The 20,280-nt window shown below is 36.5% G+C and overlaps 1 protein-coding gene across 2 annotated transcripts in view; it reads right to left on the bottom strand.

Moving 5' to 3' along the window:
• LOC306860783 (RNA-binding motif, single-stranded-interacting protein 2-like) overlaps window positions 1-12,401 on the bottom strand; it is a 33,970-nt gene extending 21,569 nt beyond the window's left edge. The window contains exon 1 of one of the 2 annotated variants that reach the window (XM_079402701.1): window positions 12,268-12,401. In XM_079402701.1, coding sequence (XP_079258827.1) covers window positions 12,268-12,339 — 72 coding nt within the window. In that variant the 5' untranslated portion in view covers window positions 12,340-12,401. The remainder of the gene's footprint in view (window positions 1-12,267) is intronic. The other variant, XM_079402700.1, reaches the window with a different exon arrangement.
• Between the last annotated feature and the right edge of the window lie 7,879 nt (window positions 12,402-20,280).

Genomic DNA, 20,280 nt, shown 5'->3' with positions numbered 1-20,280 from the left:
AAGTGAACTCAGAAGTCATTTTGACTGGATCATTGAAACTAAATCACATACTCTTCAGATACTTAGGTACGTCTTTTGAATGAAACTTGGATATATACATTGTCATTAACATGTGACCTATTAGCATCAGTTGTGTCACCTCACTGCCATTAACATCTCCTGTCCTGTAAAGTGTCCATCTGATGCACACTTTGTCTGAAGTAGTAGAAGGTCATCCGGGTACTTTTCACCTACTAATTTATGAATACTGTAAATTCTGACATACTCTTTTAACATACTGTTTGTCGCCTACTATATAGATAAGTATTTGATTTCAGGTGCAGCCACAGTCTCAAAAGAATGATCACTTCACAAATTGGACTGATCAGTTTCTTACCGGTTCAATGATTTGACTTTTGGGTTAAAGCTATTGTAAGGCTTAAATAGACTTGAAATATGATAAAACTAACAGGGTATAGGTTTGGAACGACATGTGGGTGACTAAATAATGACAGAGTTTTAATTTGTGGTTGAACTGTCCCTTTAAAAATGTGATTTGGTTTCCAAAAACAAGCAGATTCTGAAACAGAAAATGCCTCTGATTGTTGTTGTGTCCAAAGCCTGGGGCTTTCCCTCTCCTGAGAGGTTCTGTTAGTTTTCTAATTAACTCCTCATCAGTCAGAGGGGCAGGCAAGGATGAAGTATTTCATTAGCCTGTGAAATCAAATCTCAGACAGAGAACAATGGGGCAGTTTAATACATGCCACAAGTTCACTGGTTTGACTGAGGTTGTTGGAAAAAGGGGAGAGGGGCACATCCAGAAGTGCTCGTACAAATGTTATGTCATATATAGGGCTCTTGTCTTTTGCTCTCCTCTTGAGCCGGTTGAACTTAGTTATAGAAGCCTGTCTAATTGAGATCTGAGCTTGTTAGCGTTGAGCGCTAATCCCTCTCATGTGCTGGGTGCAGTCAGAAAGCACTGTCTCATTAGGACTGCTCTACTCGGCTAACTCTGCCTTTGCATGGGAAAACAGATGACTGAACCACTGCCCCCACTAAGCCCATCTGCCCTGTAATGCAGTTCAAGGTTGAGCAGTGCCGCACACCTAACAACACCAGTCTTCCCCACACAAACACTACATGCTAAAAATAACAAAACCTCCTAACGACATCAATCCAGATAGATGTGTTGTTCAAATCATGCCATATTATTTCCCAGTTTCCACATTATTTCCTTGTCTAAAAATCAGGTTACTCTAAAATGCATATGTGCATTCAATTTTAAATCTTTATGTAATTGAGCTTTTTAGCATTATTTTAGATGTTTTAAATGTAATACATAGGCTATATATAGAGAGAGAGATAGAGAGAGACATTCATAACGTTACAAAATATTTCAGATGTTGCTTTTGCATTTTCTGTTTATCGAAGAATGCTGAGAATAAAATGTATCACCATTTATATAAAAAAAAATATTAATCAGCACAACAGTTTTAACATTGATAATAAGAATCATGTGACACTGAAGACTTGAGTAATACTGCTAAAATCTCAGCTTTGTCATCACAGGAATAAATTACATTTTAAAATATAATCAAATAGAATAATTATTTGAAATGTTAATAATATTTCACAATATTTTTTACAGTATTTTTGATCAAATAAGTGCAGCCTTAGTGAGCATAAGAGACTTCTTTCAAAGTCATTAATAAAACCTTACCAACCCCAAACTTTTGAATGGTAGTGTATATATAATATTATGGAAATATTAGGGAGGTTTTGTCAGGTTTAGCAAAGTTATTGCTTTCCTTATTCGAACTGATTTTGTTTTTCATGAATGTTTGACCGGAAGAATGAAAGCTATATCATACACTTGGAAAATTATTAGCTATATCACCGCTTATGGACACTAGGGGTGTGAAAACACACTTAGCTCGCGAGATGAGACAAAATACAGATACTTGGTTCACTAGAACAAGACAATATTTTAATACTATTTTTAAGAAATTTTCAATGACAAAATATTTGTCTTTTAATTACAAAAACTAAAACAATGAAGTTGTATTTTGAAATATTTGAACTAATCTAGGGCTGTAACTAATTATTATTTTGGTAATCAAGTAATCTACTGATTATTTTGACAGCTGAGTAATCTGATATTTTTTTAGTAACACAAACAGGCCTAAGTGAAAACCAGGCTTTAGTATGATTATTTTTATATAAACTAACGATGAGGCAATAATAATTGGCTCAAATAAAATATCAAAACCAAGTAACTGCATGGTTTTATAGAACAACACTGTTATAATACATCATGTAATATGCCTATACGTAATATGAACATAACCAACTTAAAGTCGGCATGAAATCAAAATGGACTTTATTTACTTTACTATTGCACATTGCTAGTCTTGATGTTAACAATTAATTCGTGCAAGTTAATCCGCTAAAAAAAATTTGTTTGTCTTGGTAATCTTTAATCAAAATCTGAACATTTACTTCCACTCTGGAATGGCGTTCCTTTTTTGATGACGTCAGTTTGACGGCTTGGGCAGAATATCCGTAAACACACCCCTCCGACAGTTAGGTTGCTATGAGTGAGAGACAGCGAGAAGGAGCGCTAGAATAAAACCCTGCCCTCTATTCAATATTCAGTTTCTACTGGAAATACGTCACTACACTGAAGTAAAGTCGGCAGCAACTTCCGGTTCACCCGGAAGTACATAATCTATTATAACATAAACCTGCAGAGGGCGCCAATGGCCTGGTGACGTTTCACACACGATGTTTAAATCCATTCAATTTTTATATTTGGCCACATGCAAACTCAGACTTTTATTTTGAAATCGTGATATACAATAAATGGCATATTCAGAAATAGGTTGATGTATTCTCCTGTGTTGGCAAAGGGTTATAAATGATTTTCGTTACAAATCTAGCGAGATAATGCACACTGTTTTCCCAGATGAAGGTTGAGCAATTCAAATTCACAGCATATACAAAGGAAGAGTTTAGCGCCTTTCACACATAGTCTTTACTGGTAAATTACCGGTGAGTTATTAAGAGATCATGTGTGAACAGGACCTTTTCAAAATTCCTGGTAAATTTGTTCTGGCAATCATATCCTTCTTATGGAGATGACATGATTACTCTGAGCTGTTTACAAAGCTCTGCTGCTTTTTAATTCATTTTTCCATGTAAATATGCGCTAGATGGACATCTTTGACCATTGCGCCTCGCAGCTTTTTCAACGTGTCGCACTTCTCCATTCATCAGAGCTACGAGTCTGGAATTGGATACTATTATTTCTATAGTCTTTGCTATTATGCGCATCTCGTGTTTATAAGAGCAAAGATTCTGATTGCCTAATAATGTTAGTTTGGTTGAGAGTGAAAGCTGTACTCCTCTCATACCATTGGTAGGCAAACTCATGGACTAGAAAGTGATATCAACGTGTATGTATCAATGTATGATTATTTTTTTCCGCAGCCAAATGCTGCACGCCGGAGATCCGGCACGGTGCCGGAGAACTGTGCCGGTGGGTCCGCGGGCGGGCCAGAGCTGAAGTGGTTAAGCCCTGTATGCTGTAAAAAAGTGTTTTCAAATTTGTAAATAAAATATTTTTAGAATATGTTTACAAGAAAATACTATTTCTTTCTACTTAAACATTTCATTTATTTATTTATTTTAAAGTCTCAGCTACTTGCCATTTATTTGTAATTACTGGTAAAAAAAATAAAATTTACTAGCAATTTGTGAGTGAAAATTGTTTCAATTCCAATTTTTGTTTTTTTTCAGTGTGCACATTAAATGTACTTTAATTGACATGACAAGCAATGTTACAAACATATGTGCAATTGTGAAATTGGTCACTTTATGCTTGCATTCTGGAAAGAAAAATTTAGCTATGCATTTTAATTCTGCTTAAAGCTGCAGTCCGTAACTTCTTTTGGTTAAAAATTATCCCAAATCCTTTGAGCAAATAGGCCTACATAACCAGCCATGGTTCAAAACTATCGCCTTACTTTAGCCCGATTTATAACTGTTAGCTTATAATAATGTTTTCTAATTTGAGTGGTACGGGTAGGTTTTCGCAGGAGATTCAAGCATGCTGCTACGTCATTACATCACGTCTGTAAACATAAAGAAGTTGTCCCGGCTACTAGGCTATCACATGTGAGGATCATGCAGGTGACGGATCGTTTAGCCTTTTCTTACAGCAGCTAGAATAATTAAATGTATCATTTTAATGGCGGATTGTAATCCAGAAAAGTTTATGTGTTTATGAAACACATGTGAATGAAATTAAATTATATTCCAGTTTTAAATGTGCTTCTGATTACATATAGCCTGGGATTACACAAGATTTGTATTCTAAAGAAAACCAGTTTTATGGTAATGCTTTTTTCCTCAGTTGGTCAGAACAAACGTGGCAGACTTGCTATTTTCTTGTTCAGATGACAATATCCAGTGAAAATTCTTATTTGGGTCATATATTCCAAGATGTAGGCTAGAATCTGTGATTCTGAAGTACAGTGAAAATCCACACCGGTGCGGTGATTGACAGCCACACATTCACCTCAAAACATTAGATTAATCCGTGTTGGAGCAGTGCCGACTCACAACCCCACGAAAGGACGATAATTCCGCAAGTAACTGCTATTCCAGGTTTTCAAACAGAGATGGCGACAAAGAGGCAAACCTTACGGACTGCAGCTTTAACTAAGTTTGAATGCCTTGTTTTCTCCTCATGACTTCTCATGACCTATATGGACTCTACACAAACAACTCCCATTCATATACATCTGTTAAACCTGCAGCTTTAATTCTTGTTCATGCAAAGCATGTGATATATTAGGTGAAGACATTCCACAGAGTCCACAACCGCGCTGACAGTAATTCACGCATCGCAACCATCCTCACAGCTCTGTTTACTTCAGATTGCACTCAATGTATCTGAATGCAGAACAAATCCTTGTCAACATCTAATCAATACCAGCAAAGCAGCCCTTGAACATCTCAGTTGCACTATAATGAAACCCGAGAGTCCTCCCTTATTTGCACTTGAAGACAGCACTGCAGTGGAACCGGCTATAGGCTGCCTCTTCATTTCCATAGATATGCGCAGTGTGGTAATGAGAGCATGGTGGGGTTTGCCCCTCTCTTGATTACTCCATTGCAATGCCACTAGGGCAGACTCTTGGGAAGGCTTGCAGAAATAGAGGTCACAGGAGGCAGTAAGCAGCTCTGAAGGGTTAGCAGGGGATCTGGTTCTAAAGAGCTGTACCAGGTGTGACTGTGGATGGAAATTAATGGTCTGTCTATCGCTCCAACCTGTATAGGTTACAGTATTGTGGGTGCTCGCTTTAGGTTTTGCCAGGAATATGGGCGTTTAATGACCTACCAATACACAGTCTTCCATAGCAAGTGAAAATAACTCACATGTATTTTACATACGGTTATGTTGGAAAGAAGCTATATGCACAATGGCAATCCTTTTATTTTTATAAAATGAATAAAACAAAGTAAAAGGTGCATTTATGATTATTTTTTAGTTTTCAATTTCTGAAAACACATAATATATATAATAAAATACAATATCATATATAGATGTCTGGGTCAATGCAATAATTTCGTGATTATTTTTAGTGTGTAGTTAGTCAAATTACACTGTGGTTTGAGAAATTATATTAGAATCTAGATTTAGATTGTTTTAATTTTTTAATATGATTATTTTAAGATAATATGAATATGATTTCTAAAACAACATATTACTATTTTTACAACATATTTGTATTTTTTTTTTAATAAAAAAGCATTATTTATATTTTGTGATGGCAGTCAAATAATTGTAACTTTATTTAATAATTCTGATGTATTTGATTTCTAAAAATACGTAATATACATAATATACCAAATCATATATAGATATACAATGCAGTAATATAGTGATTATTTTTAAGGTGTAGTTAGTCAAAATTCTCTGTGGTGTGAGAAATAGATTAGATTTATGTTAGAGTCAGATTTTGATTGAATAAAAATATTAAAAACTGTGTTTGCCTAATAATATAATACATAATGCAAAAATAGTGTAACTAAAAATAATATATTTGCAGAAAAAATCCCTCAGTTGTTCAGTTCTCCACATTTTCAAGTTATACTCACAAATCAGGATTTAATCTTGACAGGCATTTTCTAAGCTTCTCTGTCTGTATATCTTTAGGCTAATCAAAAATGTCCAACTATAACTTTTAGTAGAAATAAACCTTAGCCACAACCAGTAACCCAGGATCCACGCAAAATGTTTGTGACGGGAATTCCAGGAATTCCAAGTCATTTATCTCTGAGCAATCTGCATCCCTGCCAAGAGTGCAGGAAGGAGGGGAACGAGTCTTCTTCTAGGCTGCTTGGTTTTCAAAACTGTGTCTTTCAGCAGTGATCCATCCCATGAGTGAGAATTTCGAAGTAAGTGTGTGTGAGTGAACACACATTTCTGTAGCGGTACCAACAGAAACAGACTCTGTCCCAAGGAATCTTTAGCATGCGTTACTGAGTCATTCAAATATTTTTGTAGAATCACATAATCTGAAGAAAACTTTACAATGTTACCGTTCACAACGGTAACATTGGTTGCAAGTCAAAGTTTGCAGTTTAGTGTTTTTTATTAGAACATTAAACTATTCTTGGATATAGTTTTGCATCATCATTTTCTAGTGATGAAACTTAATATATATATTAATATTAATTATATTAATATTTCAAGAATGTATTTTTAATTAATTATTAATATTTTACTTAAAATATTTATTATATATATATATATATATATATATTGTTACATATATATTTTGCAACTGGCATATATTGAGTTTGAAGTGTTTGAAACATAAGAAGCTCTTTTAGCATCCACAGCCAGCTCACGTTGTTCCTCTCTATATTAGGCTGTTGAAGACACATCTCAAAGCTCTCAACTTTACATTCGAAACTGAGTGATTCATATACAAAAGGGTGTTTCATTACCTGAAAGGTCACAGAATATTTGGAAGACTCTAATGAGCTTCAAATATTCATACTGTGTAAAGTGATTTGCAACATTTTGCCGCCCCACAGAGTGTCATTCTCCAGTGGGTTTTATTCCGCCAGAGCTGACAGCAGTTGGGTGAGTCAGTGCAGCAGTGCTTAGCAGACCTGCAGGGCTTAGGAAACCTATCTAAGTTTGGGGCACTTAAGAAGGAAATTAGAGACCAGTGGCTGCACACTCACAATCAAGAAATTCTGGAAAAATTAATGTCCCCTGATAATTCGTAGGCACACAGGCTGTGGAAATAGTGTTTCAAATTACATTTTCTACGGAGCTTATTCACGCCGAGAACAAAAATTTGTATTATCAGATATGTATCTTGCATTACAGCATGTGAAGTTGTATTGCTAGAATTATTATCTTGCATTAAGGGTTAAAAATCATTATTGTCGGGGTCAGATTGATCCTGACTTTAGATTCATTCAAATTAAAATCACATTTTATATTTAAAAAAAAATAGTAAAAGCAACAAACATTAAAAACATTAATGTTTCTCACACATTACAACTATTAAAAAAAAAAAAAAAAAAAACATTGTCATTTTAAACACAGGAAGTCCTGAAGCTTTTTCCTAAAGCTCAAACAGTACAGCATGGCACTTTCCAGCAAGCTGAGCATGCACAAGTTGATGGAAATGTACACTTTGAATGAAAGTGTCTGCCAAATGAATAAATGTAAAGGTAAATACCCTCAGAGACAGAGAAACTGGCATAACAAAATACATGAAAGAATGCTTTTATTTCAGGTCTGCGCAACTCCCAAAATAATATTAATATAATAATCATAATAGAAATTCAGCATGCAAACACTTCACAAAACAGTGGAGTGCCAACACTTTGCAATCACGTTCATGACCCAAAATTAGGAAACAATTCTAAATTTCAAGAATAAAATCATAGTTTTAGCAGTATTTCCAAACAACTCAAAAATCATAATGGGTCAAAATGACCTGCAATGTAAGCATGCAAATGAGAGTGCTTTTGGGTAGCCTTCTCATTCCTTTCTAGGTATTAACAGACCTTTAGCCTCACAACTAGTTGGTTCATCTTCATCCTGGCCCACACTCATTGAGAGTCACTGCAGAAACACTGTTTGGTAGTTTTTCCCACACCTGCCATTCTCCCTCTGCATTTTTAAATAGCTACAACAACTAAAAAGTTGTAAGTGTATTTACTTGTCTCAGTGTTTAGCGCATTTGCCGTTGCTAGGAAACGCTTATTTTGTTTACTAGGATGAGAGTTGCTGAAATCGCGTTTGGTCTCGTACTGTATCGTGTATCTTGTCAGTGTGTGCACTTGCTTGGCCATTTGTAGTTGATAAACAGGAAAGTGGGTTCAAGCGCCAGCAGAAGGCAGTGTAATGAAGTGGTCTTTAAGAGAAGCAGTCTATCAGCGGAAGTTTAAAATCAGCTCGTAAGTGTATTTACTTGTCTCAGTGTTTAGCGCATTTGCCGTTGCTAGGAAACGCTTATTTTGTTTACTAGGATGAGAGTTGCTGAAATCGCGTTTGGTCTCGTACTGTATCGTGTATCTTGTCAGTGTGTGCACTTGCTTGGCCATTTGTAGTTGATAAACAGGAAAGTGGGTTCAAGCGCCAGCAGAAGGCAGTGTAATGAAGTGGTCTTTAAGAGAAGCAGTCTATCAGCGGAAGTTTAAAATCAGCTCGTAAGTGTATTTACTTGTCTCAGTGTTTAGCGCATTTGCCGTTGCTAGGAAACGCTTATTTTGTTTACTAGGATGAGAGTTGCTGAAATCGCGTTTGGTCTCGTACTGTATCGTGTATCTTGTCAGTGTGTGCACTTGCTTGGCCATTTGTAGTTGATAAACAGGAAAGTGGGTCCAGCTGAATTGAAATGATCATTTGTTGGATTGGTATAATAAAGGTTATTATACCGCGGCAGCGGTCGCGGCAGTCGTCGTGTGAAGCCCTCTTAGTGTGAAGACCAAAGAGTGTAAAGACCATCGACTCTACCGTGCGACTCCACCGGGCAGGGACACCGGCAAGGGATAGTAGTAGCTTTTTATTTAATTTTTTCATTGATATGTTTATTATTGAAATGTTGTTGTTATATGCATGTGTTAATTTTATTTAATTTCTTTATTTTCTTAAATATGTGGGTAGATAGTATTTATAGAGTTGTAACTTTTTAGTTTTAGTTACTTTTTCTTATTTGTAAGTCGCTTTGGACAAAAGCGTCTGCTAAATGACAAAAGTAAAAGTAAAAGTAAAGTAAAGTAAAAATCGATATAGAGTGCTCCCTCAGCTTCACAAAACACTACAGCCAAGATTCGTCCAACATATTTCAAGTGAAACCGGAAGTTGTTGTCCAAACTGGACCTGTCATTCCTCTTTTGGTCTTCCATTGGCAGCAGCAACAGCCATCCTTACTCAACAGATAGGGCTGCCTCTAGGCTTTTGGCCAATAGCCCCTTCTCAAATCCACTGAACGCTTTTTCATCCAGTCCGTTCCAGCTGGTGAAGTGCAACCTGACATCGCCAGGTTATTTTTCATTATAAACAGATGCCCTGAATTCAATTCTGCCCAAAACTGCTTCCAAAAACACTGTCTACCGTTTTCACTGCCATCCCTGGGATGATACATGGCATAATATCTACATTCCATTGCAATATACAACCTTTCAGTAATGACAAACATGTCCTCTTTATGACCGAGGGACATGATGCCCACCTGCCCAACACAGCTTACTTCCTTTCACACTACTACCTACACTTCCTCCCCCAGCACTCTCCCCGCTGCGCGAGTTATTGAGAAAAGATGCACCATGGGCTCGGACACCTGCCTGCTCAGTGGCTGGGTTGGTGGAAGCTCTGCTATCAGGCAACTTAATGTTTTCTAGAGCAACACTTATAAGTAAAGTGTTGGTTTTGTAAAAATCAAGTCCATGGTTAGCTCTAATAACATAATGACAATGAGGTCAATGAATGTGGTTAAACATGTAACTGTGAATCTCAATACAAGGTCAATAAGGTCTTCTCTTATTTCTTAATAAACTGAAAGGTAAAATGAAATCAGCAACCCAGTCTGCTTGCATCTTTGCGTTGTTTCTGGATTATTTCGTGAGCATGGGCGTGAAGCTGAAATAACATTTAGAGAGCCAAGCTGGATCAGATCACAGGGTGTATGCTTATGAAACTGTTAATGAGTAGATAGACCATCATACTCAATGTCAGTGAAACGGCTTCCCTTTATCTATTTAATAACTTATCAGGCATTCATTAATTCCTAAAATGGTCAACGCGTTAATAGTCTTCGCTTTGCACTGTCATTTTATTTCAGTTTATTTATGATGATGACCTTGTAAGGGCATTGAAGATTGCAGATAATAAATACGGAGTGCTTTGAATAAACTTGCAAGAACGCACACCTGATTCACTCATGATGTTAAAAATATGGCTGACAAGTTTAAGTGCATTGTACAGTATTAATGTCATGTCAGGTAGAGATTGACAAAAGAATAGTAGTACACAATAACACCGACCATTGTATCACTGTGGGCACAACAGGAAATCAATGTTCACAGGTAAAGTAACTTACTTTATGTAGCTAATATTTGCATACATTTGCATACCCAAACTCGACAGCAATTCATTCTAAGTGATAAATACGCAGCATTTTGAGCTTAAACTCAAAACAGAAAGGAAAATACATTTTTTTCTAAAACCAAAACGTACAGTGGTGTGAAAAAGTGTTGGCCCCCTTCCTGATTTTTTATTTAATTGCATGTTTGTCCCACTTTAATGTTTCAGATCATCAAACACATTTAAATATTAATCAACGATAACACAAGTAAACACAACATGCAGTTTTTAAATGACAGAGTTTTATTATGAAGGGAAAACAAAATCCAAACCCACATGGCCCTGTGTGAAAAAGTGTTTGCAGGACAAAAAGTGTTGCAAAACTGAAATACTGAATCCTATTGAGATGCTATGGCATGACCTTAAAAAGGCGGTTCATGCTCGAAAGCCCTCCAATGTGGCTGAATTACAACAATTCTGCCAAGATGAGTGGGCCAAAATTCCTCCACAGCGCTGTAACAGACTCATTGCAAGTTATTGCAAATGCTTGATTGCAGTTGTTGCTGCTAAGGGTGGCCCAACCAGTTATTAGGTTTAGGGGGCAAGCACTTTTTCACACAGGGCCTTGTGGGTTTGGATTTTGTTTTCCCTTCATAATAAAAAACTTCATTTAAAAACTGCATGTTGTGTTTACTTGTGTTATCTTTTATTAATATTTAAATGTATTTGATCTGAAACATTAAAGTGTGACAAACATGCAAAAAAATTCAAAACCAGGAAGGGGGCCAACGCTTTTTCACACCACTGTATATATTATCTGTTTTAAAAATGTATATTAGTAGGCCTATTAAAATAATCGTTATGCATGCTACATTTTTATTAGAAGACTTATTTGTGTAGAAAAACAGAAACTCTAGCTAACTGAAAATCGTTTCTGAATATAAATTATTGCAAACTTAATCATTAAAATCACTAGTGCCATATCTGTCATTAGTTCATCTATTCTATACTGAGTAGTTCACATGTATCCAACATGTATGTCGGACATGCGTTCGTTATTACAAATTAACTGCGCAGTTAACATGTTATAAAAGAAAATTTAGCGTTTTTTCTCTCATTTTGACCCAAAATAAACAGCCCGTAAATCAAAAGCATCCTATGTCGGATTCATTGACTTTCTGTCTCTGCAAAGTCAATCCGAAACCTACATGTTTCCCGTAATAGTAGTGGGATTTATAGGGGTGGGGCGAATGACTCAACATGAAACTTGGTTTAACTAATTTTCTTTTTTCCCCCATCAAGCAATTTTCCTCATGAATCCCAAATAATATTCCTATATACTGATTTACTGCAACGAATCCACAAGCATTGAGTCCCCATAATATCTATCCGTGGACATTTCGGACCGCAAATTCCGGAGGTGACTTCTCAGCCATCTACATTAAGATGCCCACTTTTTAATCCACGCTGATTTCAGTATCGCACTCCACAGCGGAGGACCCGGCACGATCGCGCGATGATACACTTCAGTATTTTCACGGGTCCACTTTCAAGGACACTGCAGCTCACACTCATGCAGTTACACTCACAACAGAGATAAGCGACAGAAATCAGCGTTTTCCGCCGGCTAAACCAGCTGACGCCACCGCATATGAACAGGGCTTTACCTTTTTACTGGTTCTGCTGGGATAGCCGTTATATGGGTTGATTCCTGTCCTTGGCGGCACAGAGAGCAGCATTTTTACAGCAGCAGCAGCGCGCTCTGTGTCCGGAGCGCCTAGTACAGCCAAAACAGTCAGCTGACGTCACCGGGGACATTCAGCCTGGAGTCTGTGGAAGAGATCACACACACACACACACACACTGCTGTTCATTAGCACACAGGAAGAAAACAGCAATAGTACACACTATTCTGTTCTAAATTATATTGAAAGCTATACTCTCTTATGACTAATAAAAGAGTTTAACTTTTTCTTTTTGAACAAGGCTCGTAATGGAGGAAATCAACTGAAAGACCCATTCTTGAACTTTCTGGAAATCGATGCTGAATTTTCCCAGCTGCACAAACACTATTAAATATGATATTCACTGGTTATATAGGCTATGCACCATGCTGGACATTCCCAAATTCACATATATTCTTATTGTGATAGCAGTAAAAGCACTAGCAAATGTAAATGATTGGTCCACCAAAACTAGAGTGCAGTATACCACAAAAAAATGTAACTTAATGGGGTAATATATGCAATTTTCCTATAAAATAAAGATGATGTTTTGTGGAAAAAAATTCCCAGTGAAAATGTGTATTTAGCAAGGTAATACATGTACTTTCAAAGTAAATATTGTTAAATAGATTTTTGTATGTAAACGAAAGCTATGAGTTCTTTTAATTTAGTTAATACAGAAAATAGCCTATTGAGCATTAGCTATGTGACCCTGGACCACAGTCATAAGGGTAAATTTTTCATTTTACATCATCTGAAAGCTGAATAAATAAGCTTTCCAATGATGTATGGTTTGTTAGGACAATAGTGAAGTGAAGTGACATACTGCCAAGTATGGTGACCCATACTCGGAATTCGTGCTCTGCATTTAACCCATCCAACGTGCACACACACAGCAGTGAACACACACACACACACACACACACACCGTGAACACACACCCGGAGCAGTGGGCAGCCATTTTATGCTGCGGCGCCCGGGGAGCAGTTGGGGGTTCAGTGCCTTGCTCAAGGGCACCTCAGTCGTGGTATTGAGGGTGGAGAGAGCGCTGGACATTCACTCCCCCCACCTACAATCCCTGCCGGCCCGAAACTCAAACTCGCAACCTTTGGGTTACGAGTCCAACTCTCTGACCATTAGGCCACGACTTCCCCAATATAGGACGATGTTTGGAATCTGAGGGTGGGAAAAGAAATCTAAATATTGAGAAAATCGCCTTTAAAGGTGTCCAAATGAAGTCCTTAGCAATGCATATTACTAATCAGAAATTAAGATTTAATATATATTTAAACATGATCTTTACTTAATGAATTTTGGCATAAAAGAAAAATCTATAATTTTAACCCAAACAATGTATTGTTGGCTAGTGCTACAAATATACCCGTGTGATGATACCCGTGACTGAAGAAGACCAGGGTCATATATACAAAATTATATGAATAATATTGTGATGTAAAATAATTGTTTTCTATCAGAATATATTTTAAAATGTCATTTATCCCTTTGATGGCAAAGCTGATTTTTCTGCAGTCATTATGATCCTTCAGAAATCACTCTATGCTGATTTAGTGCTCATTTGGTTCTGATTATGCCAAACGTTTGAAAGTTATATGTGCAAGTTATGAATTCTATAAAATATGCAGCCACAGAAATGCCTCTCATAATCCCTGAAACACCTGTCAACATATTTTTATGGGGTAATTCGAACAACCACACCTGCTCTTTAACTATTTTTCTTATTACAGTGTAGGCAAAGGAACACCATGTTGCCAGAAAAGCCCAAAAGACACTTGGGATCATGAGTCAGCCCACAGCAGAACCCAGTCATACACCACTAAGTCATCTTCTCCAGAATCGCAGCCACAGCCGAGGAGCCAACAGTGTTTATCTGAAGTCAGATGAGTGGCTAATGTGGGAGGATAATTGTTTAAAACTCTGATTTGTTTTTTTTTTTAGCCACTGCAGATGAAATCTCTTTGCTTCCAGTGCTCTGTCTACAGGTCTCTGCATTTTGCTTGTTTATGTTTAGGTAAGAGCTGCATGCTACATACGGTGTTGGTACAGTGTTTAATATGTAGAGACATATTTACACTTTCTGTATATTTTAATGATTAAAGCCTTGTTGGGTGTTCTCAGAGACTTAAAAAACAGGATTGGAAATGTAGATATCCATATTCACAAATGTTTTATGATTTGCCAAGAGTTCAGTTCAGTTTAGTCTTGCAGATCATTTTATTTATAACATTTCAGATCGGGTAATATCAGAAAATTGGGGTTTAAACAGAAATATAAGCGCTTCCAAGCCTGTAAGCTGTCCTGGACAATTGAAGGTCACTGAGCTATTGATTTGCATATGTACACAAGAAGATAAACAGTTTGGCCTTCAACAGAGCAACTCAAACATCAGATAGATACTTACAAACACCCTATGGAAAAAATATATTAATATTGATTATAAATAAATGTTTATATTTAATAAAAATATGTAAATTGTAATATATTCCTGGCAAAGCTGAATTTTCAGCAGCCCTTCCAGTCTTCAGTGTCACATGATCCTTCAGAAATCATTTTTATCAATGTTGAAAACAGTTGCACTGTTCAATACTTTTATGGATATGGTGATACATTTTTTAGAATTCCTTGTTGAATAGAAAGTTCAAAAGAGCAGCATTATGTTAAATAGAAACCTTTTGTAACATTATAAATGTGTTACTGTCAGTTTTGATAATTTTTTTGCATCCATGCTGAACAAAAGTGTCCATTAAAAAAAAACTAAACCACCTAATTTTAAACAATGTAAATAATAATATTTTTTAAATAATTTGAATAATAGACTTCTTACTAATATTTATACAAATAATTATAATACATTGTATTCAACAAAATTTTGATCTAATTTCTCTCATCTGTCTCTTTCCATTATGCTTTTTTTTTGACTATATAAGCAAAAGTAGTGAAGAACACATACACAATGTCTGTACATATATAAACATTTCACGTATTTAAAATAAAATTGACAACTGCATCATAAATGATGGAGGCCTAATACATTTCACAAGCTTTTTTCACATGCCTAAAGCAAATTAATCTTGCGCCGAGACACCGGCTGTCTTTCAGAGGGACCTAGAGAATGAAGTCTTGATGGGGGTTGGGAATATCTTTGGTGTTTGCGCATACCTTGAATTTTTCAGGTGTTGTCAGCATGGCCCTTTCGGTAATTATCGCCCTGTGGAAGCCTGGCTCACTTCCCTACCTGCTATTTAGGACGTCTTCCTTTGAAGGAAATACCTTTTTTTGGACAGAACGTTCATGCATTGTTACCTCTAGGTTGCACACGTTCAGCTTTTGTTGTAAGAATTTCCAGATGTTGTTGCAAAGATTTTGTTTGACACAAACAGGACACCGCAACGATATCTTTCCAGTGTCACCATTGGCAAATGCGATCACATTCTGAGCTCGGTGACATCTGAAGTGCAGGGCCGGGAGATTCACAGGCCTGATTTATGCAACTATCCATCTTTGCTCAAGGCTGAGGGCCAGAGGAGTAATGTTGGCCTAGCAGACATCCCACAGTCCAAGATGTGTGATGTAATTTACCCAATGTTCACACGCATACACAAACACAAACGCACACTAGAGAAAAGGTCTCAATTGCTGCCAATTATTCATAGCGCTCTCACACATTATGGTGATGCTCAAAGGTAACAGAAGCAAAGCTCAATGCACCGATGCAATATGAGCTATTACTGAGCCGTCACATTTTCAGCTCCATTTCCTAGCTAGAAAATAATTTTGTATAACGTAAACTAGATGCATGTACGCAAAATAGCATGCGAACCAAATCATCAGGGAGTGATTCAATTCAATAAATCATTGCATGGACCTTTTGTAATTTCGTCTCTCGTAGTCCCGCCTGTCTGCAGCAGGTTGGTGGAGTCTGGGAACACAGTCCATTCCTCTCCCTCCCCCCCATTGTAACCAGCTCAGTCTCCAGTGTTGTGGATGGTGAAGGCGGGGGATTGTGTGCAGATGTGCTTGGAGAGTGGCCAGGCGCTTTGCCCTGAGAGAACATGTGGTCTGGGACTGTTTACGCTGGCACTGTCTCAAATCAACCCCCACACAACATGCTAGGCCTCACAGGACACCACACACACACACACACACACACACACACACACAAACACACACAGATCTCTTTCCTCTGCTGCTGCTCAGGAGCTGTTCTTCTAACTGAGCGACATCAATCTTCGTGTCAATTTTTAAACGTGAGGTACATCCATTCACCAAAATAAAGCAAACATATTTTAAGTAATGACTTAATTTTATTGAAGTTGACATGAAATGAAAATAAGCCTTATTTTCTAAATGTATATTATACGTCTTATTGTGAACAATTGAACCATATGTTTTCTTGAGGTTGTAAGTTTTATTCAATATATCATACTGTATCTTCTCTCTGGTGACATATGCAGGACTTCTCCAATCAAATCATTTAGTCCACTTGAACCCCGCCCCACATTTTATAGCCTAATCCAATCAACAGCTGATGGACTGAACCATTTTTTCCTTTTTCAATAATCTGTTACTCTCAGATGTGAGCCACAATATGGAAAGATCTGTTGCTACTTCTGTTTCAGTGCGACTTTATAGCAAAAATGCATATTCTGGCATCATTTACTCAAAAAAACACTTTGATTTATTTTGTGGAACACAAAAGGAGAAGTTTAGCAGAATATTCAAGCTGCTCTTTTCCATTCTATGAAATTGGACGTTGACCATGGTTTGTGAAGTACCAAAATGGAAAAAAAAGGCACAATAAAAATTGTCATGTGCTGCATTTTAAGTTTTTCTTTTCATTTAAGTTTGACATTTTTTATGCAAAACAGACTAACATTATTGCTGCAATTTTACTCTTAAATCTCATTCACATATGCACATATCTAAATACGTCACAGCAAAATGTGTCATACCAGATTTGGCATCAGTGTTGCCATATTTTATTGGTTGTACTGTGCCTGACGAAGACCTGATGGTCAAAACGTTGCAATAAAGAAATTTTTTTATGGAGCAGTCAATTCAGTGTGCGGACATTACGTTTTTGTACTTTTACTGCGACCACAATATGCCACATTTTAATATGCACATATTGAAATTGCACAAATAAGATTTCAGACAATGGAGAGCAAGGTTTTCTGTGAATAATGACTTTAATTTCTTTCTGTTCCTTGCACAAGTCTGTATCATGGTATTTTGGGGATTTTGTTTTGGATTTGTGTCACTTTTGTAGCTTGGCAGCTCCTGGTTACAATTCACTTACATTACATGAAAGCAGCATGAACATCCTGCTTAAAGGAATCATTCACCCCAAATTTGAATTAGCTGAAAATGTACTCATCCTCAGGCCATTCAATACGTAGATGAGTTTGTTTCTTCATCAGAATAGATTTGGAGAAATATTGCATTACATCACTTGCTCAGCAATGGATCCATCTGCAGTGAATGGGTGCTGTCAGAATGAGAGTTTAAACAGCTGATATCTCAATTATCCACAAGTAACTCACACGACTCCAGTCCTTCAATCTTGTGAAGTAAAAAGCTGCAAGTTTGAATGCACAGATTGTCACAGATGCCTAGCGGGAGGAGGTCATTAAGCATGCTTGGTTGTCATGCTGTGTCAGACGAAGAGCTTGTTGGATTTATACCCCAATGTACAATGAGCTTTATCACCACCCCCAAGCCTTTCTCCCAGTGAGGCATGGGGAATGAGGGTAGATGCATGTTGAGGCACGTGGATGGCCAGAGATCCCTGCTACGCTACTCCCAGATGCTCCACATAGCCAGAATTCTGTTCTCCTTCCACAACATCTGCCGGCTGCACATCTTCCCAAAAGACTCTACAGGAATGGATGTCCCCACATCACAGTCTCTTGTCTTGACCTCTCTATGGATTGCAGATGTCATTCAGATGAAGAATTTATTTTTCTTCAGTAGGATTTTGAATAGGTTTTGGCTTCACCAATGTTAAAAGACAACAAAGTTATTTTCCAAGATTAAAAACGGTCATTTAAAAGAAAGAAATTAAAGTACACCATGCACCACACAAAAAAAGAAAACTTTCAAAAAAATAAACATTGTAATAAGCAGTGATTACATACATTCATTAAACACTGACTCATATGTGTTCTGTGACATCATTTGATCTATTAGATCATTTCAATGGACCTTCTTTAAAGAGAAGTATTCCATGAATCACTGCACTTATATTACGCTTGGGTGGGAGCTGTAAAATCTCCAAGAACTGTGTGGTATCTTGTTCACTATATAACAGTGGGATTTATTAGAGAGGGTGGAGGACAAAAACCCTGAAATGAGAAAATGAGAACTGGCTGGAGAAAAAAGTGCAAAAAGACTGGTGTCTAGTGCCACCCAGAGGACAGCACAATTTGATGGAATAAATTAGGCATTCTATGTATTAACTTGTTTTGGATGTTTGGGAGCAGTCTTATTGTAGCAGTATTTGTAAAGTTATATTATAGTATTTATTATTATTTAGAATTTTTAACATTTTGTTGTGTGTATTGGTCATATCTTGATTGATTTATATGTATTTACATTTTAGTTATGAAGACTTTAACTTAAACTTCTTCTCTTTCAGTTAGTTACCAATACAATACTTTTAATTTTCATTAATGAGTTTGTAAAGAGTTATATATATATATATATATATATATATATATATATATATATATTAAAAATATAGCTATTTGTAATAGTTTCAGTTTTAATTGACAATATTGACATTTGTTGTGAGGAGCATGGGAAAAGTTCATTTTAAAAGGATAAAAAATTACTTTAAAAATTAAAAAATATATATATGTTTAAATTGTGTTTTTATTATTAAATTTAAATGATTTAATATATATATATATATATATATATATATATATATTGTCTTAAATGATTGCATTGTTTTGAAAAAAGATTTATTTATTTTAAGTAAAATAATTCCTTTTAATTCATTAATTTATTTATCAGTAATGTTGAAATTTAGTTAAGCCCAGACCATTTCTGAAACTGTAAAGGAATTATATTTCGATAATAACATTAAAAAATAATGAAATGAGCCTACAATAAGACTAAATGTGATTGTGTTCTGGCATTATAAAATGTCCCAGTTAGGCTAAAACCCTGCATGGACTGATCCATGAGCTTGCAGTTGGTCTCCATGTTTCCTCTCTGTCCATATCAGTAGGACATTTTCAAAACCATAGGCTTAGCAGATGTTGTATTTTCCGCTGGTTAGACGTTCTGCCACAGGGGTCTACCATGAAGAAATTATCTCTTTTTAATCACTCTCTTCATGGTTGGTGCTCCAAGTGTAAATGCATAAAAGAGTACAATATATAGGCCTACTCAATAAAAGAAAATGGTACGCTCAGAGATGTATCATCTGAGCTGTCTCTCTGGATTGTTTGGAACAAAAGTTCATGACTCTTTCCTGCTGTTAGTGAGGTGGATTTTCCAAGCTTCAGATAATTCCACACTGTCTAGAAATGTGTTTATCTGTTCCTTGGACTGTGACCTCCAATAAACTTCCTCCAGGTCCAGGATAAAAGACGTGGATTTAAGACAGCAAGAAGGCACAGAAAGTCTCACAAAAAGAAAATCCCCACTTATTAGTGCTACTGATTTCACAAATGCCAATTTTCTTAAAATTAGATTTTTTTTTTCACCCATTAAGTTTTTACTTGTCCATCTACTAACCTAAAAGCAAATGAGAACCTACTCCGCTCATGCAATAATAACCTTTATTGACCACTAGATGGACCCATGTCACTTTAAGATAAGAGACAAAAGAACTCATACCTGAAAATGAACAAAGGAAGAAACAGAGGGGGAAACCAACAGCTAACCCTAATTATTACACAGCTACTCTTTGTATTAATTAATACATTT

This window comes from Barbus barbus (genome assembly GCF_936440315.1).
Source record: "Barbus barbus genome assembly, chromosome: 41".
NCBI classification, from domain to species: Eukaryota; Metazoa; Chordata; class Actinopteri; order Cypriniformes; family Cyprinidae; genus Barbus; species Barbus barbus.
The sequence above is the reverse complement of the archived record's forward strand: the minus strand, read 5'-3'. Positions and strand labels throughout refer to the sequence as shown.